Raw genomic sequence first — 24,944 nt, 5'->3', positions numbered from 1 at the left:
ATACCTAAAATTAACCATCAAATATAAAGTATCAAGTACATATCATCAATGCAAAACCTTTACTCATCAACTTTATCAATCAACACCACTTTATCAACATCATTTTTCTCCTTGTATTTTCTTCACCCATCCACAAAAACAGTTGCTTAATAGAACAAATTCCCTTTCCTTCTATATCTCTATCTTTCCCTTTTTCAGCTTCAAGTTGAGAAACTCTTTCTTGTAGGCTAGTTATCAAGTTAGCATATTGTTCGATCACCTCGTGCCTTTCTATATTCTTGGGATATTTGAATAACACATAAGACATGACACAGAAGGAGTAATGTGAAAAAAAGGCTTTGAATTGTGATGTTTCATCCCCTCGGATACAAGTTTGTCTTAAACTCGACTCACACACATGTGATGCCCAGAAGAAGCACATGCCAACAATTAAAAAGATCTAATAGATGCCAAAGACAAAAAAAATGTTCTCTCCAGTTTGATAGATGTTTAGTCATGACACTAACAAATCCTATAATATCATGGTAGGAACATTAGCACTCACCGGGCAAGAAGAATCAATCCATTTAGACATACAAGAGCAATGAAAGGAGTGATTGCAGATTGTAGCGAGAATTCCAGCAGAGTATCTTGGTCTAGTCACTCTGCAAACCATTGAAAAGTGGTGTAAACCATAAGTTACAAATCTTACATATCCAATATCTGCATCTTATCCATGAAAATGAAGTCATATTTTCCAAAAAGGAATTTCAAAAAACACTACCAAGACAAATTGCGCAAGTAGGCAGCTGTGTAGAGCTTTCAGAGGAAGGCTGTATATTGTATATCTACAGAGAAGAACATGCGGCAGCTTCCCTCCTGCATGCAAGGACAAAAAGGTTAAGAATATGAAGCATGGTATATATATAAGAAAATTACATAAAAAAGCCTTCATTAAAATATATACTGACGAAGAAATTAGGCACTGAAAATATAGTCCACCAAGGTTTTAGGCTCGCCAAATGCTATGATGTTCAAAGCTCTAACTATTAACTTGGCCCCCTCTTCCAGTTTCTCTCGATCTTCTTGACTGATCGCCTCAAACTGTTTGATATCCAGAATTCTGGCATGAGACCTTGCCCTTTCCCGTTTCAGTATGCAAGCTAAGGTAAAACAAAGTTTGCGACAGGATCGAGTTTGTAATGTTGAGAAAAACTTGCTCTCAAATATTCTTCCATATTTCCACATTTGTCTAGTGTGGTCTTCATCATGATTCATCATCAGATTGAATGCAGCGACCAAGGCAACAATTTGGGGATGAAAACTTGGAGAGTATATGGCCCGAATCAGGTCTCCAGGAGAAACATTCATAGCAAGACAAATGTTGTATGCTATTGGTACAATGTGCATCCCTGTATGAGACAGATGAATATCATAAAGAAACTTCTGAACACTTGTAATATTGCCACCTTCATTCATGTTATACAGAATTCTGTATAATGTCGCTTTCATTATATCTGAAACAGAGAAGTGATGGCGAATCTGTTGCAGGACGTTTCCGAGTGGTTTAGGTGCTGTAATAGGGGTCTCGATCAAGTAAAACTTCCGGTGTCCATTCAAGATATGAGTCCAAGAACGGCAATAGTTTTCTGATGATCTTGTAAACATCTTTAACATTGAAGCTGCTATAAAAGCATAAGCTCTTGCTTTCTCAAACTTTGTTCCCTTCTCTGATACTGTACAAGGTTTCCCAGGTTTATATGTAACTGTATTTTCAAGGCTCATCAGTTTAGAGTCTCTTTCTCTTGCTAGCTTGTCTACTGATACAATTCTCTCGGTATTTCCAATTCCTGGAGCATGTAAATGGAAAGCTAAAAGAAGTATGGAACCGACATGTCGTTGCGATATCCCAGCGGTTAAGTTTGTTAAGAGTTCATTACCCAAACGTATGATAGCGTCTTCAGATAATGTCTCTAATATGAGAGCATCTTTTTGAGACCAAGCTCCATCCTTAAAATCATTGTGAGACACTCCTTCGTCACTTAAATCCGGTATGTCCTCCGATGCAGATTCGGTAGTCTCACTTGTGCTTTTGTAGGTGTTTGCTTCCTTAGATTTTGGGGTTTCTTCCTTCATTGTGCTCTCCTTGAATTCTTCTAAAGGGTCTTTATTATTCTTGATGCCCTTTGCACTACAGAACATCTTCGACGCCTCCATTTGATCAAACTGCAAGAAATGCACAAGACGGCTTCCCGAGTTATGAACTTATGATGATAAAATTAGAAACAATATACTATATATATATATATGAGCTTCATTGTGTTGTTTTGTTTTGTGAGTTTTGCTCTCCAAAACCACAAGGTCTACAAGATACTATATATATATATATGGAGAGAGAGAGAGAGAGATCACCTCAAGTGATGAAAAACACTTTCCATTATGGAGAATACAATATGTTCAATATAAAAGAGAAAATTTACACTAAAGAAGGACCAACACTTTTCTTTCGCACTTTGCATCATCATAATTATAATCTAAAACAGCAGACGAAATTCGCGCAAAAAACTATCTCGAAAATGGAAGTACAATAAGAACGATTAATTAGTTCTAAAATGATCTCATATCAAAATTATAGGTTTCAGTTAAATAATCGAGTTCGTCTACCGCAACCATTAGTCCTAAAATGAAAGTAATATACTCCATATTGATATAGTAAATGCAAGTACAACCACGCACATAGAATATTATAATCGATCATTCCAAGAAATCAACAGGGAAGGCGATTCAAAATATTGTATGCACTATTACGATTCATAAATTTAGAAACTCAAAACTAAATACACTCACCTTCAACTCGTCAGGCAGAGGAAGGCGGCGGCGGCGCGGTGACTGGTAACGGCAGCGTGAGAGAGACGGCGGTTTGAGGGAGAGAGACGGAAAAAGGCGACGGGTATGAGAGAGAGGGCGGGTTTTAGGGGGAGAAATACAAAATGAGCCGATTTGTCTTTTATTATTATCACAATCACAATCACAAATTTATAGTTGATGTCTTTTATAATTTTGTAGTTTTATGTTATTATCAAGAATAAATTATAGTAATTATAATATAATGAAACTAAACATGGATTCATTTAAAATATTTTAATAATTAATTGAAACTAAAGATAAATTCTAAATTAAACAAATTAATACCTTAAAAAATATTTGAAAGTGGAAAAACTAAGGGGATTGTATTTAATTCAGAATTTAAAAGATTTTTGACAGATTTTCTTATAATTTGTGGAATCTGTTAAAATATCAGATTTTGGCGCATCGTTTGGGCATTTTCTAAAAAATATCCCACCCTCAGCATAATTACAAAACAATATCCATCGTTTTATTTTTTTCTTATTTATGGCCCGCAAAAATGTCACAGCCCGCCCTAACTAAGGATAGTTAAGCCGAGTGATCTACGACTAGGGATGGGGTTAAAGAAGAAGGGGAAGAAAAGGGGCGTCATTTATAGCCGTAACACTTACTCATCTTAATAAAACTCGTCATTTTTATTCATGAATACTCAATTGGAAATAGTCTATGAAAGACAGCATAAAACTTAATTAATATCATTAATCAAGTTATACATCATATGAAACCATTCTCTTAAGACTCAAAGTATGACATAACATACTATAACATCAACAACATCTTGCAGCGGAAAGTAGCTAGACATATGTATGAAGACATATTCTAGACAGGTTAACTATTTATTAACAACCCTGGAGACTCCGCTCATTGCAGCACCATCATCACATCAGCTCAACCTGCACATTTAGAAAACATATGCAGGGCTGAGTACAAAAGCACTCAGTGGGCACGTATGCCTAGGTATAAAAATACATGCTTCAAAACTGTAAATTGTCATGCCATCATAAACAGTACAGCAAGGGAGTTTTTCGCTAAAAAGGCCCAAGCTTACTAAGTTCATTTGTGATTCTTAAAGTTCGTCTGCAGACTAAGTTCTCTTGTAATCTATCATATCTGGAACTTTGTGCCGGAGAGGTGGCCACCTCTCACGGTCACTTGACCGGCCAACCCGCTAGATGACTCACGGTCACTGGTGTACACTAGTCCTGGCAGGATAGCTATCAACTGCTCAGGACCCGAATTCGATTGCATCATTGGCAAAGCCAAAGCAGATAGATATCATACTAAAATTGAAACATTTTATGGCAAGACAATACTTGAAATAACTTTAACTCAAAGATTTTGTCATGAAACAACTTGCTTGAATGTATCATTTAAACTCATTTGATATATATGAAACTGAAATTAACAGTTAGATCATCTCATGCATTCATTCGTATAAGAGGCCTACGATACGTAGGGGATCTCTATATACGTATAGTAAAAGTAATGCCCACCTGATTGCAGTGTTTTGCTACTTAAGACAATGATTCTCTTTCCTTAGCGCGATAGGTTACTCAGACGCTTTTGTTTATTTGAACCTTTAATAACACGAAAACATGTGTTCGAGTGAATAATAGAAAAGATAACAACAAATGCAGTGAATCACTATTCACTCATTTCTCTAACTACCCATATTTCCTTAAACGACTATATCTAACTCATATACAATCGTTCTTCCTTTATCAAAATACTTCATGTACCTTTGAGGATGTAGGAAATTCCATTTTATATTATTAATTTATTTATCTATTATAAATAAAGAATAATTCTATAAACATAAAACGTTTTCCTTTTCCCCATTTAATAATGCCAATCACCAATATATATATATACACATCAATAGCTCATTTATAAACTAAAAGTGATATTTTATCAACAATAAAACTTTAAAATCCTTAATAGGAATTATTTTGAATCATTTCCATCTCAACAAAACTGTATAGATTCAACTTCAACTAATAAACTGCTTTTACTCCGAACTCGTATGGAGTCGAATTTTATATCAATAGAAACCTCTTTGAGTCTAGTTTAATTGAAAAAAAAGTATGTTGAAAAACTCCAAGTAGTTTAAGAGATATAGCGATTTTCCCATCGCCTACCAGATTCGGCAGTTTCTGCCAACTGAAAGTCCAGATTTTTGAAAAAATAGCAAACGTTACTTGAATGAGCTCAAATTTTATATGTAGATAGCTAACACATATATCTTCATAGAATAAAAATTTGAGAGCTAAATATCAACATATGGTTACTGAAATAATTAACCTAATCATCTGCCTCACGACAGTTTTAGCAGATACGGCAGTAGACTTCTCGAATTTTAAAAGGGTAGTAAACGAAGTTCAAATGATATGAAACTTTGTACGAATATTTACCACACTCCCATCTATACCCCTGAAATTTCCCATAATATAATAGAAACGGGAATGCATCGAAATAAGGGCGTCAACTTACCCTTGTCCAAGTGAGCACTAATGGAAGTTGTTCGCCGGGGGTTTTTCTGGTCGTCGTTCCGCGATGGGGTTTAGCCGCGAAGGTCTACGACTTAGTTTTCCTCGTGCGAGATAGATCAGGCTACACAACGGTGGTTTCTTGATCCTTTTTCGTCGTAAGGATAGTGAGAAACGAAGGCCGTAAGTTGGCCGATGGCTAAGTCGGGAATTCGACGTTGGCCTCCGAAGGATATTGTGGCCTTTGGTCGGGAAAATATAGAGAAGGTTTCGGCCTTTCGATTGTTGGGTTTGGTAACCTGAAGATGGAGGAACGAGTACACGTTCTCGGTTCAGAGCCTAGTGACCGGTCGGCAAATAAACGGTCCGGCGAAGGGAGCTCACTTGAGCTCTTGCAATGAAGAAATTAAGGTTTTCACTACAATGCTTTTGCGGGAGTGATGAGTACTGAAATGATAATTGAAGTTTTTTGATTTGAAGCTGAATCAATCGAGTGAATTTATAGATGAATTTATGCGACAATTGGGGTAATGATAATGGAATTTTTGGCGTAGGGAGTTGGAAGGAAAGTCAGCTGCAAATCTACACTTTTGAAAAAAATAAGATTTGCTAGAAATCTGCAAATCTTTGAAGTCAGAAATCTTGAATTGGAGGGGAAGGTTGAGCATGCCATCTTTGAAAATTTTGTTTCTTTCGTGATCTTCTTTTCCTCATATCTTGGCTTTTTGGATTGCATGGAAGATATTGAGACCTTGAAAAACTTGTTGCAGTATGATGTTGCGTTGAAGGAGAAGGTGGAATAGTGTAGGAATTGATGTGTTGGATGAAAAATCGAGACATACGTGTAGTAGGATTTTGATTTTCCGTGATCTAGTTTCTCCTAGTTCTTATTCGTTTCTGTAATAATTTTCCAATTCCTGCTAATTAAATACTTGTCGTATTTATATAAATTAAATCCTCAATCTTGAGATTTAATACGTGAAAGTCGGAATTAATTCGCGACTTAATACCTTAACACATATAACGCGAAATAATAAAATTATTATGCATATGATCTCAAGTTATAATTCTAGCAATTTGATTTAAATAACACGATTTATAAAATCGGTTATAAATCTAAATTTTCTAATAATATTGATTAAATCAATAAACTGGTAAAACAAAGTCTCAAACGTATAGTTAAACCAATAAATTTAATTATTGGTTTCATTCATGACTGAATATTAAATCGCAGCTCTGTATCTCTTATACAGACTTTTGCTGAAATAATATTATCTGAACAAAATAATCACCATAAATAATTAAAAGAATTTTATAACTAATGCACATATTTAATCTAATATGTATTTAAAAGAGCGGGGCATTACATACTACCCCCCTTAAAATAAATTTCGTCCCGAAATTTGCATACCTGGTATTCTAGCTTGTGATACTAGTCATTCGTTTCATTCATCTCTTTTGTAGCCTTTTCCATCCTGTGATGGTTCCACTACATGACGAGAACAGCATTATTGCCTCGTAACACTTGAACCTTACAATCTAGTCACTAAACTGATTTCTCTTCATAACTTACGCCTTGAGCTTGGACTATCTCATATTTCTTAATCACATACTTTCTTAACTGCGAGACTTAATATTCAGTGTATACATCCACAATCCTCCACTAACCATTAGTGCACTATTCCTGACTTTCGTGAATCCTTTCGTTTTTCTTATTCTTGAGGCGAGACACATTTTCTCACCAATATCCATTTTCATTTCGTGCTTTCATAATCCTTTCTTGCAATTCACACTTAACTCTTGATGCAACTACACAGCTTGATATTGTCTCCGGATGGTGAACAATTACTAAACCGAATAAGGCAATCACCAATCAGTACTTCATATTTAGTGGTGAAACATCTTATCTTAATTTCCAATTGATGGTACCATCATAAATCTTCACTAATTCGAATCGTCTCTGTTGTCTTACATTGAAATCTCTTTGCTCGAAAAAAGCACTTCAAATTCTTGTCAGCTATAAGGACCTCACACTTAACTCCGTAGAGATAGTATCTCCAAATTTCCAACACGTGCACAACCACAACGAGTTCTAAGTCATAAGTCAAGTAATTCAACTTTGGGGCTAATGAGACATAGTGCTCAAGTTCTCTGAAGTTTAAAACAAATACTTGCTTCCTATTGATGGAGCTTTTGACACTTTAGCCGAAACAATCACCCTTCTAGTGTGAGGTTGTTGGCTTTGAGGTTGGGTTGGATCTTAAGTCTTATTCTAAAGTTCTTTTTCTATTCTCGAATTTTTCTGTTGTTTTCTTCATTCCATTTTCTTTCCTTCACCACATCTTGAGGTGGTGTATATCCAGATTGTGTCGGAGTCTTCCCATTCTCCCTTGGTAGCAGTGATTCGATGGTGAGAGTCTTGCTCGTTGGTTGCTCCTACGTAATATTTCTTTGGCTTGGTAGGGGAATTGAATATCTCATGACGCCATTCGTTTGCGAACTCCTTCACGCGTTTCTCATAAGTGTCCACCACATTTGGAGCACGTCCTGAAATTTTGTTGAAAACTCTATCATACTAGTTATCTGTCCTGGTTCTCCACTTGGGATTCCAGAAGTTGCTTTGTTTCTACCGACTATCGGTCAAAAGATAGGTTGATGCTTAGTGTATCTTTCTAACTGTGAGAATATCACCTTCTAGTACTTCGAGAACTGACAGCAAACTAAGTCATTCTAGTCATTACTGTGCTTATCGTGGTAAAATAAGATCTTATTGTGACAACTACATAGTGTGAGTCTATACATTGGGATGACGCCCTACTCAAGGTCAAAATCCTAATTGACAATCACCGAGATCTTAGTTATATGGGCTGACCAGACCCAGCACAATGAATCACTCAGTCAAATGGGAGCTTCGCCCCCAATCATGTCAACTTCTTATCTCTTATAAAGCTCTAAGTCAACTTCTAACTTAAAGCACTTACTAATAAGTGTTTCATCATAAGTTATTGATACCATGAAAGTCCATTCTATGTTGTTCTAGCCAAGCTATCATGACTAACATCATAATCATAAGCAACATAAGTTCTTATGTGAAAAACTTAATCTCACCGCTATTGAAATAGCTCAAGTGAATCCTTAGTCTTAAAGCATTGCCTCTATGTTGTAACATCTCTATGTTAAACATTTCTATCTTACCAGTCTTTACTTAAATCGATCAAGCGGTGCTATCACGATTAACATTCTCAAAGCATTCTTGGGTGGTACTCAAACGGTTTGTAAGAGGACCCATTATTCTAATCGTATAGGCAGCTAGCCTAAAACGACAACATAAAGCTTTTTCATTCATTCATACATACATACTTCTGTTTCTTTTGAAACCTTAACATATATGGACATTTAATGTCCCTTTCATGAAAACTTTGCTTATGCCGGAAAGATTCAAGGAATCTAACTCGACCATACATACATACATACATTGATTCGTTAAGGGCTCGGGTTGTCCCAAACACGAAATACATTCATTGAGTCGTTATGGGTTCGGGTAGTCCCAAACACGACAAAAAGCATTCACATAGCATCGTAAACATAAGGCGCACATTTTCTTGAAAAACTTTCATAACATCTGAATTACATATATGTATATTTTTGAAACTATTATCGTACCTTTGTTGCGGCAGTGTGACGGCGAGCTGAGGGTTACTGACATTCTTAGAAGTCTAGAGATACTATTCTAGACTCGACATCAAAACTTATGATTATCAGAGACATGAAAGGAAACTTATGCTCTATCTCATATTCTATCTCCTTACTCAACTCTATATAAACTCTCCACTCATCTCAAATCCTTAAGTTCAAGGATAGGTTTCAAGAAAATCATGGTTCCAAGTCTCGATTTGTCTCTCATATAAGGCTCGTCTAATCTCATTCAAACACATAGACAACACAATCACCTAAGGCCCATAAGAAAAACACAATCAAACATTATCAAAACATGCTTTGTTTTTACATTGACTCAACTTCAAAATCTAACCTGTTCTCGCCACCTCCACCCACCCTCCCCTACCCCACGCCCCCACCCCCTCCCCACCACCCCCCCACCCCCAATTTTTTTTTTTAATTTTTCTCGCCACCCTCACCCCCAATTTTTTTTTTAATTTTTCTCGCCACCTCCACCCACCCTCCCCACGCCCCCACCCACCCCCTCCCCACCACCCCACCCCCCAATTTTTTTTTATTTTAATTTTTCTCGCCACCTTGACCCACCCTTCCCTACTCCACGCACCCACGCACCCCTCCCCACCAGCCCCCAACCCCCAATTTTTTTTTTATTTTTCTTGCCACCTCCACCCACCCCTTCCTACCCCACGCCCCCACCTAACACCCCCCCCCAAAAAAATTAAATTTTTCTCACCACCTCCACCCGTCCCCCTACCCCACGCCCCCCACCCCCTTGCCCTTTTCCCCAATTTTTATTTTTTTTAAAAAAATTTCTTGCCACCTCCACCCCGCCCGGCCGCCCCCACTCACCCTCCCCCCACCCCCCCAAAACAAAAGTTGGATGGGGGTGGGAGTGACGAGAAAATTTAAAAAAAAATGTGGTTGGGAGGGTGAGCGGGGGGTGGGGGCGTCGGGGTAGGGGGTGGCGAGAAAAAAAAACTTGGCGAGGGGGGGGGGGTGGGTGGGGGCGTGGGGTAAGAGGTGGGGTGGAGGTGGCGAGAAAAATTAAAGAATTTTTTTTTGGGGATGAGGGGGTGGGTGGGGGTGTCGGGTAGGGAGGGGGTGGGTGGAGGTGGCGAGGAAAATTTAAAAAAAAATTGGGGGGTGGGGTGGTGGTGGGGAAGGGGGTGGGTGGGGGCGTGGGGTAGGGGGGATGGGTGGAGGTGGCGAGAATTTTTTTTTTTTTGGGGGGGGTGGGGAGGTGGTGGGGAGGGTGGTCGGTGGGGGCGTGGGGTAGGGAGGGGTGGGTGGAGATGGCGAGAAAAATTAAAAAAAAAATAATTTTGGTTGGTGGGGGGGGGGGGGTGGGGAGGGGCGTGGGGTAGGGGAGGATGGGTGGATATGACGAGAAAAATTAAAAAAAAAAAATTGAGGGTTGGGGGGGTGGGGAGGGGGTGGGTGGGGGCGTGGGGTAGGGTAGGGTGGATGGAGGTGGCGAGAAAATTTTAAAAAAATAAAAATTTTTGGGGGGTGAAGGGGGGGGGTGGTGGGGAGGGGGTGGGTGGGGGCGTGGGGTAGGGGAGGGTGGGTGAAGGTGGCGAGAAAAATTAATTTTTTTGGGGGGGGTGAGGGGGGTGGTGGGGATGGGGGTGGGGGGGGGGGGCGTGGGGTAGGGGATGGTGGGTGGAGGTGGTGAGAACAAATTAAATTTTTTTTTTTTGGGTGTGGGGGGAGGTGGCGAGAAAAATTTAAAAAAAAAAAAATGGGGGGAGGGTGTTGGTGGGGGCGTGGGGTAGTGGGGTGGGGGTGGAGGTGGCGGGAAAAATTATAAAAAAAAATGAAGTATGTCATAAAATAAAATTGAAAGTATGGCATAAAATAAGTAAGTCAATAATAAGGGTAATATTGTCATTTAACAATTTATCCATCATTTTCCCACAAAGAGAACATGTGTATAGGATAAATGAAGTATAGGATAAAAAAAAATTCCATCAAAGAGAACATAAGATAACATGAGTGGAAATGATAAAATTTTCCCACATTTTCATTTCCATCCTTTTCTCATGATAATTTTACAACCAAAGAGAACGCACCCTAAGAAAGAAATTGAAAATCCACCCCTTAAGATCATTCCCAGCAGAAATTCCAAAATTATGCTCCTATATTCCTCCCTAAAGCTTCCCTATTTAATTTTAGGATATCGATTTTATAAATGCATATACCAGATCTCCTATTTTCTACATAAAAACAATAATTATGTGTGGGCCCTACTAATTATAAGCTTAAAATAAATTTAGGATGGGTGTAAATTTAAGATTGAATTTAGGTAGGTGTAAAATTTTTTGTGGCCCTCATCCAATTTAGGGGATCTGTTGGATGCATTTTTTATCTTATTTTCAATTGTTTTAGCCTAAATTTAGAGTTAGTGATGCATTTAAGTGATCTGCTGGGAGTGCTCTAAGAAAAGGGGCAGCAAAAAAATATGGTGCAATTAGAACATATTTCCGATAAGCACGAGTCGGCAAGCTTGTTGCAGCATGAACTGCAAAATCGATCGTCTAGCTCTGGACCGATTCGATCCGGGCCATCGCTACCCTTTTTTGGTGCTTTGTTCAACCCCCTGTCATGCACCCTAGGAGCTTCTAGGGGGTTAGGGCCTTCTTCTGGTTGAAATTGATGGGGGCCTTGAAATAGGAGAATTTAAAGTAATTCTTATTTAAATTCGTGTCATTTTACATTAAATTTGTGTCATTTAAATTAAACTAACGTAACTCTTATTTAAATTTGTGTTATTTTAATTCTTATTCACATGAGTCAACACGATGAGTCAATCCATTACAACATGTGGCTCATAAGTGGATCCGAATCATGGATGAATCAAACATCAACTCAACTAATGTATATGCTCTAAGTTTTCTAGAAATATATGGAGAATTGCATACATAAAGATACAAACTCTTATAATTGGTACAACTCCAACTAATAATACATCTCCAATCCCAAAACCCTAATCATATTAAATGTTAGTTATTGATAACACTCATCTTTTCATGATTTTTAGTGTTCATATGATGTCAATTTTATAGGAAATTGAGTGTTGGATAGTTATTTTATGCTTATATTGCCATATCTTCTGAAATATGATACTTGCTTGAACTTTGATGGAATTTACAGGAATATTGAGTTCGAATTTGGAAAAATGGTCTGAAATATAAGTTGTAGTTCGTCTCGATATGCGTTCGTGAGCGCAAACGGATTGCAAATCGGAGTTCGAAATGAGAGAGATATGACCTAAACAAGAAAGTCGCTCGTAGTAGCGAAGTCGTGGCGACCTCGGCCCGCGGCGACCGCCTTCTGAAGAGCAAAATTTGTGTGTTGGTCGGTGACCCAGTCGGTGACCGCCGGCAAGACCGCTAGAAACTCGGCGACGGCGGCGATCTCCGGGAAGGTCGCCGAAAAAGGTAGATTTTTGGCCAGGAGCGCGGCGATCGATGGGAAGGCCACCGCGCGTTCGGGAAACCTTATTTTTATGCGTTTTTCAGTGTTTTTCGAGCTCTAACTGTATTTTTTCCCTTGTGCCTATGTATAGGTATTTTTCCTGACCTATTGGACACTTCTTTTTACCTCTCTTTTTCTTATTCTTTCAGTTTTACATTTAGAATTCCACAGCTTAGATTTATTTTCCTGCAAAATTCAAGCTGTCATTCAACATTCATTCCAAGTTTTATATAATTCAGTTTTTATCATTGTTTTCTTATTTATTATGCTTTTGATTTATTTTGTGATGTCTAGCTAGTTTATTTATCTTAACCTAGGGTTTGTACATAGTTGATTGAATATGTGTTATTTAATTGATCAATAATTTACATGTCTAGCTGTTCAGTTTGAATCTTGAATGTGATATATAATTGTTCAGCCGATTCAGGAATGCATGATATAGTTTTGCCTTGAGTCTTGAATGTGATAGGTGAGCTATAGGAAGCTATATATTCTTTGTGTGTTATTCAGAGTTAATTTATTCCTTTGAGTCTTGAATGCGATAAGGGGTTTATTAATCTACTTTCATAGTTGTTCGTTAGAGAAGATTATGAATAATTAGTGATCTTTCATCAAGGCTAGATTAAAATTTGTAATTGAATCAATAGGTTGAATGCATGTGTTTGATTAACGATCGTACATCCCTAGGGTACGAGTCTTTTATTATTTGAGTTATTTTTTTTTTATTTGCTATGTTTTGATTTTAGTTTTTATTCATCCATCTTATTTGTGTTTGCCTGAATATTGTTAAAGTTTTATTATGATTATTTAGAATGATTTCGATTGTCAGTCTCTGTAGATACGATACTCAACTTGCTGTTTTTTGCTACAATTACACCGTGTTAGTTACAGTATTTTTGTTGCTATAAAAATATATATTAGTGATCATTTATACCCTTGCTATCAAATGTTGATCAATCAACACAAATGCAATAAGACAACCATTCTCACTCTCTGTAAAATTTTTACTTCTCTAATCGCATGACGTTATATTTATACCCTTGCTATCTTGATCATATATATATATATAACTATTGATCAATCAACACAAATTCAATAAGACACAACCATTTTCTCTTTGTAAAACTCTTATTCTCTCTCTACACTATTTTTTCCGATAATTATCTCAACTAACTTGAGCGTTGGTGAGTGTTCCTATAATCAATCTCTTTGGATCTCTTTGCTGCAGGAGTCTCATGTGTTCGACATCAAAAGAAGGCCTAGCCTAACAAAGCTGGATCATCATACCACTTCATTATCATCATCAGAAAATGGACCGAAGCCCATTGAAATATGAATGGATCAATGCGGCCCATTTTCCTAGGGCGCACTAGAGAGAAACATATACGGAGTAAGAAATTAGTTTATTGTTGAAGCAGATGTAATAGAAAACGTAGGTGAGTTTTTAAAGCTTGATATGACACTTTGGAAATTGAAAATGAGGTTTATGATTGGAGCCACCATAACGACCGAAAATAAAACTACGACCATAAATATTAGTTACGTATTTTTTTAAGATAACGATTGTTTGTAATGGTCGTTAATATACAACGACCGTGTGTAACAATGTTTGCTAATTGTTTAAATTTAAAATTTTAATTAATTTTAATATAAATTTTGTAATATACCCGAATATTACTTTCTTTTTAAATCTTTTTGGGTTAGGAGTAGGGTGCTTGTATAGGCGATCAAATTTTAATCAATTACCACTATTCACAATTTCACATATAAGGCGATCAACTTTGCACCAATGATTTTTGACTAACTCCATCCTTTGATGGAGATAGCGTTGTTTGATCTATGACTAATTTTTACTGGAAATTTTTCTTTGTGAAAATTATCAGATAACTAGTCATGTCAACTTGAACTAAAATATTATCACTAACAAAATATATATTCTCGATCAATTAAACCAATATCTTTTATCTTGGTTTAATTAAAGCTAGGTCTGTTAATGTTTACACTTATTCATACATGGATCAGACCTAGCTAGCTTTTGGAATAAGGCGAGTTGACTAAAGAATTTAGAGAACAGTACAACTTGGCCCTCAAGACTCTTAACTACAACGTTACGACCTCGAATAAGGATTACTTTTACTTTGTTTAATTAGTTTAAATGGCTTTGGCTTGAAACTTAGAGAAAGTATTAACTAATCAGCTGACCTTCTCATCAAGATTCTGAGAATTAATTAAGGTAGACCAGATTATTAAAAGTTATTCGTAATTTTTTTACCATTCCCGTCATATATATTTTTGATTAATTTGGAAAGTATTTAAATATAATTATACTTAACAAAGTATTAATAGAATTACATCAGTCCAATAATATTAATATATCACGACATATATACATTATCTCCATTCAAAAACATTCTTTAGGTAATTTTCAATAAAAATACATTAATTAGACGTTGATAATATATTTATATTTTTATATATCCAACTCATAATTCATCTCCAATCTAACATGATTCCAATAAGGCAACAGCATTAATGAATGCCAACATCTGCATCATCACAGTCTCTCTCTTTTAATTTTTCTCTCTCTCTCTATACATATAGTCTAGACCTCGTCATTATATATGCAGCGGCACAAGACTCTCCATTGGAAACCCTCAAATAGGAAAAGGAAAAATTAATTCCTTAATTAGCTCTAATTAAACATCCGATTCCAATAAGGTAACAGTAATCGAATCCCAATTCAAATAGGAAGCATCTGCATTATACCAGAATATCTATATATATACATCCTCCATCCTACTCTCTACGTACACTATTAACATCGAGAAAGATATATACACAGAGAGAGATGGGGTCTGCAGAATTACCGTCGGAGTTGATCTTCGAGATTCTAAGCCGAACGTCGTTGGAAACCCTAGAACGATGCAAGGCGGTTTCAAAGAGTTGGAAACAGATTATTTACGAGCCTTCTTTTCTCCCTCTCCACTGCCAAAGAACCAATTCCCTCTTCGGCTATTTCTTCCAAGACGTCAGACGCATTGCTAAATTTCCATCGGCGTTGGTATCCTGCGCCCCCGGCGCCGCCGCTGCCGCAGCCATCAAAGTAACTTGGCCGTGCGACGACATGGAGATCCTAGCCTCGTGCGATCAAGGGATTCTTTGCTGCCAGAGACGAATATGCTACAACAAGCGATTCTACGCTTGCAAGCCCGCCACCAGCCAGTGGCAGGCTCTGCCCAATCCCAAGCTCCGCTACGAGACCGACGCTGTCGCCATCGTCGTCGTCCGATCCACCCCTCTCCGCTACATCATTGCTCGATTGTACCACTCCGAGACGATGCAGCATCACTGTGAGATATTCGATTCGGAGACGTGGGCGTGGGAGAAGATCGAGTGCGCGGCTCCCTACGGCGAGATCATAGAATATTGCCGCCGCGCCGTCACCACGGCCGGCCGATTTTTCCACTGGCTCACCGTCAACGGCAACGTGCTGACGCTGGACGTGAAGAGGAGGAGCTTCCGGTGTTCCCCGCTGCTGCAGTGCGACCCCGCCTGCAAGTGGAAGGAGCTAGTGGAGTATGAGGGAGAGCTAGGGTTTGCGCGCATGGTCGAGGACGGAGACAGGAGAGAGATGGAGGTGTGGGTGGGGGCGGAGAGGAAGGTGGTGGTGGACATGAGAGGTATTGAAAGAGCTCTGAAGCATGCGCAGCCGGTGGAGTTGTGCAGCAGCACTGTAGTTTTCTTGAGGTCCGCGGACGGAGGAGGGTTTTATAATATTCAAAACGGCAGTTTTAGTAGAGTGGAGGTTCCTAATGAGCTCAGAAATCCGAAACAAGTTTTCCGGTTTAGATCGGATGGGGAGATTATTGATCTTAAAGGTGGTCCACGGCGTGCGTTCGAACCGAATAGTCCAACACCCGATAAGATTATTTCAAGTGGGTTGATCCGAATGACATCGCTAGCTATGTTATTTTTGTTCTTAGGTATAATTTTTTTCCTAGCTATGTTTCTGTAACTTGGTATAAGTAGTTGAGGTCTTTAGTTTTATAGTATTTTTTATATTTCTAAATTGTCATGGGTTATTGTTATAGGTTTTTCAACCATTAGTCATTAGTCTACATATAAATAAACAAATTGGATAAATATTAAACTTTTTCTACTTACAACGAAGAAACTTTTTTTGAGAGGACAAAAGAAACTAACTTAATTTTGTGTATATGCGAAAACTTTATAAAAGGAAAAAATAAACATGATAAAGAGATTATGGAACAAGGCGCAAAGGAAACAAGCTCATGAACGATCGATGATAGCCAAAGAGATTATGGCTTAATTTATTTTGATGACAGCAAATACCCTATCGTCCTTTAATTTCTATCTGGAACTAATCAACTTATTAAGACTAACATATACTCCCTCCGTCCACAAAAAATATGTCACTTTACTTTCAGCACGGGTTTTAATAAAATGTGAGTGAAGTTGGTAGTGGAGTAAGGGTCTCACTTTAAATGTGAGTGGAATGGTGTGGACCCTACTACTAAAAATGGATGTGGCATATTTTTTGTGGACGGACAAAAAAGAAAATTGTAGCATATTTTTGGTGGACGGAGGGAGTACTAGCTAGACATCATGTTTTGATTATTCCATCTATATATATATTAGTCAATCTTATAACTATATATTTAGAAAAAAGATGGAATTTTTTTGGCTAATGGGCCAATTTTTTTGGTCGGAAATAAATCTGGTTTTATATTTATTCACAAAAAACTGCCAAAATTTTCTTTCATTGTATCATTCCAGAAATATGGTCAATATTTAAGAGAAGAAAGCAAAACAATTGAGAGAAAAATTATTGATGCAAAAGATTGTCGCATACAATATTTGAAGCTCCATATAGTGATGCTCAATATTTGAAGCTCCATATAGTGATGCTCAAAAGATTGACACATACAAGTTAAATATTGTAACACCCCGTTTTTCCCTAACTATGTTTAGAGCAATTTTGAACCTAGAATTAGATTATTCACGCAAAAAAAAAGAAAACAAAAAATTAATTTCAACAAATGATTTGTAAAACTTTTTGTAAATTTTATTTATTTAAATTATTATGCATTGCATATTTATTTAAGTCTGAGTAATAAAGATTATAGACGAATTATTAAATTAACAAGGATTAATAAAGATTATATGACAAGCATTTTAATTTGTCCATGAGCACATCATAGCCTTTTAAATTATTTTTCAAGTACACGAGAACAGTAGCGATAAGCTATGCCTTTCACACTCAACACTAACACTAATACACCAACTTTTTTGTTTCAAAGGCCATACCCTATGTACCATATCTACTGCAACAACAAATAAAAATCAAAATCAAAATCAAATTCATAACTTCCCCATTCATCTTGCTCTTACTCCTCCTGTAATTGCAAGACATACACCAAAACGAGACACCCCTCATCTAAGGATTTATTTTTTATAGATAAAGATATCAACTTTACTTTGTATGTACATGAATTACATGATCTGTTTTTACAATGAGAACATAGAAAGAAAATTTGAGCAATATCCGAAACTGTATAAATCGAACTTGAGTATTGAGTCATGGTTGGGTTGGTGTTGAGTCAGGGCGGCAACGGTGGCGGTTGTCAGCTGCTGTTGTCTGCCGGAGTCAGACTTGAGGGGCTGATGGCGGCGGTGGCGCGAGAGAGATAGGGGCAGAGGGAGGCCAGGGCACGGCGGCTCCGCTGCTGCTGTCCGGCCGAGGATGGAGAGTGAGACGGGGAAGAGAGCGGAGAGGTGACTAAGCTCGGCGGCGGCGGCCTTCCGGCTATGTGGTCGTCGGGAATCGACGGGCAGGAGGCCGCAATTTGGGGATCTAAGATTTACTGAGGGAGAAGAAGCAATCGAAGAGAGAGAGATAGAGAAAGGTGGAGGAGAGAGGGAGTCAAGGGCTGTGAGGCGGCTTACCGCCGTTTCTCCGGCGAGCTTCCGCGGCGACGGATTTCTGAGGGAGGAGGGACGGATTTTAGAGTTTGGGCTTAATTTGGGCCGAAATTATTAAAAGTTTTGGGCTGCAGATTTTAATTATGTTTGGGCCACTCCATTTTAATTAAGCTCTTGGGCCTGAATTATTTTAAAGAATGTGGGTTGCCCTATTTATTTTAGTTGGGTGAATCTGCATTTAATTATTTTGGGCAGTCGATATTTTAATTAATTAGACTATTATTACTTTAATAAATTATTTAAAAGATAATTTACATAATACTATTATATTATTATTATGTGCATATTTTAAGTAAATTACGTATTATATGTTTAAGCATGTCATGAAATTGCATTAGCATTTTGCAATAAATGTATTTATGATTTAAAATTGGCTTTTAATAGATCTAATTAGTGAAGAAAATTGAGTAGAGATATTGTTGGTGTCCTTGACTCAAGAAAGTTAGTTTTCAATCTTTTTAATTAAATTTTGAAACCCGGCGTGACGAATCATAGAATGTTAAGCATTTTCCTTAAGATATTAAGTTAGCTTCACGAGACCTATTAAGAATAGAATTTCTTGTAGGCTTTGTGGATCAGGAGGATTACCGTTGCTATTCTGATTCAGAGTTATGATTAAACGATAGGCTTTGCCTATACAGGTGGCCTTACTTTTCAAATGTATAAAGTATGATTGAGTTATTAAGCTTTAAATGTTTCAATAAATGCAAATTGTTTATTCAATAAAATGCAAATTGTTTATCCAATAAAATATTTTGTGCACTCTACTCTGTTTAAGGCTCGTATAAGTTAATTGATCGATGTTCTTTCTTAACCTAACACGTTATTTAGAATTGTGTACACCTATTAGCTGACCTGGTGGGTTAATCTCCATCAGGCACTAATCGTGTATGAGGTATTATAAGGGTGCTCGACAAGATGTGTTCCAGAGCATTGGGTCCCAAATGGGAACTTGGCTAGGTTACGTCCTCAGTTCAAGTAAGTAGGAGAAAAGGATCCGTCGGTGGCTAAAAGGTCTAGGATCACAGCGAGTAACGGAAAGGGAGTGTGACATGTGCGCACAAATGAAAGAAATTATTTGAACATGCTTAGAAGTTCTTTCAATTTAAAACCTTCTAAGTTATGTCAATTATGATTGGATAAATTGTCTTTACAAAAATACGAAATGTTTCAGAAAATGCATGCCCACTGAGTACATTAGTATTTAGCCCAAAAATACTTTCAGATGTTTTCAGGTTGGCTGGCTAGTGCTGACGGGACTGAGTTGAGGCTATGGTTCAACTTCTTATTTAGACTTCCGCTGTAGCAATAACTCTTATTTGTTTTCTGTTTTCTCAACTTAAGACTTTCATGTTAGATTTAGAATGACATCTCTGATTGATCTTAAACACTTAACTTCTAGTTTTATGCTAATGAATACTGGTTATCAAAAGCATGAAACAAAACTTGTGATCCAAAGGGGGCCTAGCCCGACTTGTTACCATCTATTCGGTTTCAACAAGGATTTTCCCTTGTGTTAATTCCATGAATTGGTTGCACCTTGATTGTATTTATTCATTCAAGAATCGGGATGTGACAAATATAATATTTTAAGGTCTAGATGAAATGATGCTTTCCTATATTCAAAAGTCAAGTGTCGTCTTTCGAGCTCTAGATGACGATCTGGTCTTATATTAATTATTATCTTTAATTTATACTCCCTCCGTTCGCCAAGATTATGTAAAAATTACTATATTTGGCGTCCGCCAAAATTATGTCACTTTCCTTTTATGGCAATGGTCCCACCATCCTCTTTAATATTTTATCGTTACTAACACTCTTTATTTACAAAAAACTCACTCAAAATTCAATCTCAACCACACATCTCATAAAGTGGTGGGACCCTTTCTCCACTACATCAAAATCATCACCAATTTTATTAAATCCCGTGCCCAAGCAATTTTACATAATTTTGGCGGACGGAGGGAGTAGATGAGATGGTGCTTAGATGAAAAAGGGGTCTGAAACTAATTCTTATCTGTCATTGTAAAAAATTAATAAATATTATTTATATGCAATTGATAACAAATGTGCCACATCAATTTCTCCAACACACCCTCCATAATTAACCCTTATCATAAAGTTGACAGGGATTGCCCCAAATTTAAGCCAAAAGTCGATCAATCGATTAACTATTTCCAGCAATTAAATGAGGGGAAAGTTCGGACTCGCATTAGGGATTGTAAAGCCGATGACAAGAGATGGAGAAATTTTGAGAAATGGAGTATCCTCAAGAAATTGAGAGTGGTAATTATATTACGACTATTATCTATTTTGTTTATATTTATTCAGTTTTGCCATTTTTTTATTTTTGTATTTTTAGTTTTTAGAAAAATAGGCCAATTATTTTAGTTTTTGCAAAAATAGGCCAATTATTTTAGTTTTTGGTATTTTTTAGGCCACATGTGTACCCAATCAGGCTATTTTGGGCCACATTTTGACCCAAAAAAAAGACCTATAAATGCTGAATTGAGCTCAAATGTGGCCTAAAAATGCCAAAAACTAAAATAATTGGCCTATTTTTGCAAGTCCGAAAAATAGTGGCCATTGCATGAATTATAGACATTCTTAGATGAGAAGTTGTTGAATTGTTATTTAAGCATATGATAAAGGGAAAAGGAAAATAGATCTGGTGATGCAATCATAATGCTGAACTTTACTGATACATATTGTTGAATGATTGCAAACTCATTATTCCTCTTAATGTGTAATCTTCTTTTGAATAAATCTTGGCTAGTATGGCTACAAAAGATTGGAACCTGGCCCATTTTTGATTTTCTTTGTCAACAAGCTCAACATGCTCATCATCAATTCTGATCTTGGTCTTGTACTGATATCCACGCGCCGCCCAAATAAAGTATCCGAAATTCAAGACGCCCAAGCCGGCGATCAAGAAATACAAGTTCTCGAGCCTTCCCTGGTTAATATCTTTGGTCAACCAATCGGGATGGGCGCGCGTGGCAGTTGTGTGGTGCACGATGTTCACCAACGCCGCAGTTATATAGCTCGCCCCCGCCATTGTGCACGAGAACAACGAGTTTGCCAAACTAGTCATATTTTCCGGGAATTCTTTATTATAAAACTCAATCTGTCCAATGATATTGAATACCTCGGCGAACCCCATCAGCATCAGCTGCGGGGCCAGCCAGAAGACCGTTAGGGTAGTGGTACCGCCTGGTCCAGCGTGAGCTAGGGCAGAGGCCCTTCTCATCCGCTCGACCAGGCCGGACACTACCATCGAGAGGATGGAGAACACGAGCCCGATCCCCATCCTCTAGAGCAAGGTGATGCCACCTTCCACCTTGGTGACCTTCCTCACGGACGGCACCACCACCCGGTCGTACACGGGGATCCATAGCGCCACCGTGATCATCGAGATGACCCCGAGCGACCCGCACGGGATCTGAAAGTTGGGACCGAGGTGGCGGTCCATTGTCAAAACTTGAGACAAGATGAATGTGCTCTGTTGTACAATGGCGGTAAAACAGATAATCCCGGAAGCCCAAATCGGGATGATTTTGAATAGGCATTTGGTTTCTTCCACTTTTTGGACGCTGCATAGCCTCCACGGGTTGGAGTTGGATCCATCCACCCCAACCCCAAAAAATGGCCTATAAATGCTGAATTGAGCTCAAATGTGGCCTAAAAATGTCAAAAACTAAAATAATTGACCTATTTTTGCAAGTCCGAAAAATAGTGGTCATTGCGTGAATTATAGACATTCTTAGATGAGAAGTTGTTGAATTGTTATTTAAGCATATGATAAAGGGAAAAGGAAAATAGATATGGTGATGCAATCATAATGCTGAACTTTACTGATACATATTGTTGAATGATTGCAACCTCATTATTCCTCTTAAAGTGTAATCTTCTTTTGAATAAATCTTGGCTAGTATGGCTACAAAAGATTGGAACCTGGCCCATTTTCGAAAGAAATAGGTCTGGGCCGCGCAACATCTTCCTCACCGACGTCTCTCGCTGCATTCTGAAGATCCGTCCACGATCATCCCTAGCTCCATCCTCTGTTGTAGGCGATTATTTGTATGTCCGATTCATAACTGAAATTCTTCTTCTCTATGCGAACTGAAAATTGGATTGTTGTGTCTGCAGTTTAAGATTTGTAATGTCAAATTCATTGATTAGTAAATGAACTTATTTGTGCTTCTGTATTTGGTAATGTAGGTTTCACTTCTTTTTTACATTAAAGTAGTCATTGCATATTATGTCCATGATGATCTTTTAGAGTTGCAAAGAATATTCACAATAATCTAAAGATTTGGTGCAATGCTTGCAACATATATATGATGAATATGAATCCAACAAAGCTTAGGATTTGGGAATTTTGAAATCATTATGCTTTTCCAGATGCTACCGATACTTCCCTATATATTTGTGACTCAATTTTGCTGAGTGATCTACTCTCGCTCATTATAATAACTTTTAAGACAGAACTTTATTGAGTATACATCTAATATAAATGTTGAAATGGTGTAGATTCATCAATCATAGGCCATGCTCGATCTTTGATTTACTTCAAAGGTCTTACAATGACTAATTGCATGGCTCATATTTTGTACTGCAAAGATATTTTTATGAAGCTCTTTCAGTATCAAACAAATATTTATAAGCTACAATGACGCTTTCAATAGACAAGAAAGGAAAATAATGATGCGAACTCTTGAAGAAATGTAATAAATCTGAATTGAAAGTTTTGGCTAAAAGTGACCCATGCTGCTGTTATGAGTTTAAATTTATTTAAGGCCATTATCTTAGTGCTATTTGCAAAAATAGGCCAATTATTTTAGTTTTTGGTATTTTTAGACCACATGTGTACCCAATCAGGCTACTTTGGGCCACATTTTGACCCCAAAAAATGGCCTTCTTTAGTATTATCCCCAATTAGAAAATGCCAAAACTAACACATATATTAGGCTACTGCAGCAACAACTTGCGTCGAGGGTTGTACTACTACTACTACTAGTTGCAATGCAGCATGTCACATAATACTAAAAAGATTGAAAAATCAATCAATCATACTAGTGATTTTTGATTTTCTTTGTCAACAAGCTCAACATGCTCATCATCAATTCTGATCTTGGTCTTGTACTGATATCCACGCGCCGCCCAAATAAAGTATTCGAAATTCAAGACGCCCAAGCCGGCGATCAAGAAATACAAGTTCTCGAGCCTTCCCTGGTTAATATCTTTGGTCAACCAATCGGGATGGGCGCGCGTGGCAGTTGTGTGGTGCACGATGTTCACCAACGCCGCACTTATATAGCTCGCCCCCGCCATTGTGCACGAGAACAACGAGTTTGCCAAACTAGTCATATTTTCCGGGAATTCTTTATTATAAAACTCAATCTGTCCAATGATATTGAATGCCTCGGCGAACCCCATCAGCATCAGCTGCGGGGCCAGCCAGAAGACCGTTAGGGTAGTGGTACCGCCTGGTCCAGCGTGAGCTAGGGCAGAGGCCCTTCTCATCCGCTCGACCACGTCGGACACTACCATCGAGAGGATGGAGAACACGAGCCCGATCCCCATCCTCTGGAGCAAGGTGATGCCACCTTCCACCTTGGTGACCTTCCTCACGGACGGCACCACCACCTGGTCGTACACGGGGATCCATAGCGCCACCGTGATCATCGAGATGACCCCGAGCGACCCGCTCGGGATCTGAAAGTTGGGATCGAGGTGGCGGTCTATTGTCAAGGCTTGAGACAAGATGAATGTGCTCTGTTGTACAATGGCGGTAAAACAGATAATCCCGGAAGCCCAAATCGGGATGATTTTGAATAGGCATTTGGTTTCTTCCACTTTTTGGACGCTGCATAGCCTCCACGGGTTGGAGTTGGATCCATCCACCCCAACCCCAAAAAATGGCCTATAAATGCTGAATTGAGCTCAAATGTGGCCTAAAAATGTCAAAAACTAAAATAATTGACCTATTTTTGCAAGTCCGAAAAATAGTGGTCATTGCGTGAATTATAGACATTCTTAGATGAGAAGTTGTTGAATTGTTATTTAAGCATATGATAAAGGGAAAAGGAAAATAGATATGGTGATGCAATCATAATGCTGAACTTTACTGATACATATTGTTGAATGATTGCAACCTCATTATTCCTCTTAAAGTGTAATCTTCTTTTGAATAAATCTTGGCTAGTATGGCTACAAAAGATTGGAACCTGGCCCATTTTCGGAAGAAATAGGTCTGGGCCGCGCAACATCTTCCTCACCGACGTCTCTCGCTGCATTCTGAAGATCCGTCCACGATCATCCCTAGCTCCATCCTCTGTTGTAGGCGATTATTTGTATGTCCGATTCATAACTGAAATTCTTCTTCTCTATGCGAACTGAAAATTGGATTGT

At 38.0% G+C, this 24,944-nt stretch overlaps 4 protein-coding genes across 4 annotated transcripts; 1 reads left to right on the top strand and 3 right to left on the bottom strand.

Moving 5' to 3' along the window:
* Positions 1–320: 320 nt before the first annotated feature.
* LOC130994779 (uncharacterized) lies at positions 321–2,970 on the bottom strand. The gene is made up of 3 exons (XM_057919845.1): positions 2,827–2,970; positions 951–2,205; positions 321–858 (listed from the first exon to the last, which is right to left on the bottom strand). The coding sequence occupies exon 2, from the start codon at positions 2,194–2,196 to the stop codon at positions 958–960; it is 1,239 nt and encodes a 412-aa protein (XP_057775828.1). The 5' UTR covers positions 2,197–2,205; positions 2,827–2,970; the 3' UTR covers positions 321–858; positions 951–957.
* Positions 2,971–15,375: 12,405 nt separating this feature from the next.
* Positions 15,376–16,641, top strand: LOC130994390 (F-box protein At5g49610-like). The gene is made up of 2 exons (XM_057919433.1): positions 15,376–16,510; positions 16,619–16,641. The coding sequence occupies exons 1-2, from the start codon at positions 15,376–15,378 to the stop codon at positions 16,639–16,641; spliced, it is 1,158 nt and encodes a 385-aa protein (XP_057775416.1).
* Positions 16,642–21,225: 4,584 nt separating this feature from the next.
* On the bottom strand, positions 21,226–21,996 carry LOC130994388 (protein NRT1/ PTR FAMILY 2.13-like). Its single transcript, XM_057919432.1, has one exon. It carries the CDS (start codon positions 21,838–21,840, stop codon positions 21,226–21,228), a length of 615 nt encoding a protein of 204 aa, XP_057775415.1. The 5' UTR covers positions 21,841–21,996.
* A 1,472-nt stretch (positions 21,997–23,468) lies between these two features.
* Positions 23,469–24,864, bottom strand: LOC130994387 (protein NRT1/ PTR FAMILY 2.13-like). Its single transcript, XM_057919431.1, has 2 exons — positions 24,812–24,864; positions 23,469–24,465 (listed from the first exon to the last, which is right to left on the bottom strand). Exons 1-2 carry the CDS (start codon positions 24,862–24,864, stop codon positions 23,601–23,603), a joined length of 918 nt encoding a protein of 305 aa, XP_057775414.1. The 3' UTR covers positions 23,469–23,600.
* Between the last annotated feature and the right edge of the window lie 80 nt (positions 24,865–24,944).

This window comes from Salvia miltiorrhiza, chromosome 7, assembly GCF_028751815.1.
Source record: "Salvia miltiorrhiza cultivar Shanhuang (shh) chromosome 7, IMPLAD_Smil_shh, whole genome shotgun sequence".
Lineage (NCBI taxonomy): Eukaryota > Viridiplantae > Streptophyta > Magnoliopsida > Lamiales > Lamiaceae > Salvia > Salvia miltiorrhiza.
This window is presented reverse-complemented; position numbering and strand designations above follow the sequence as displayed.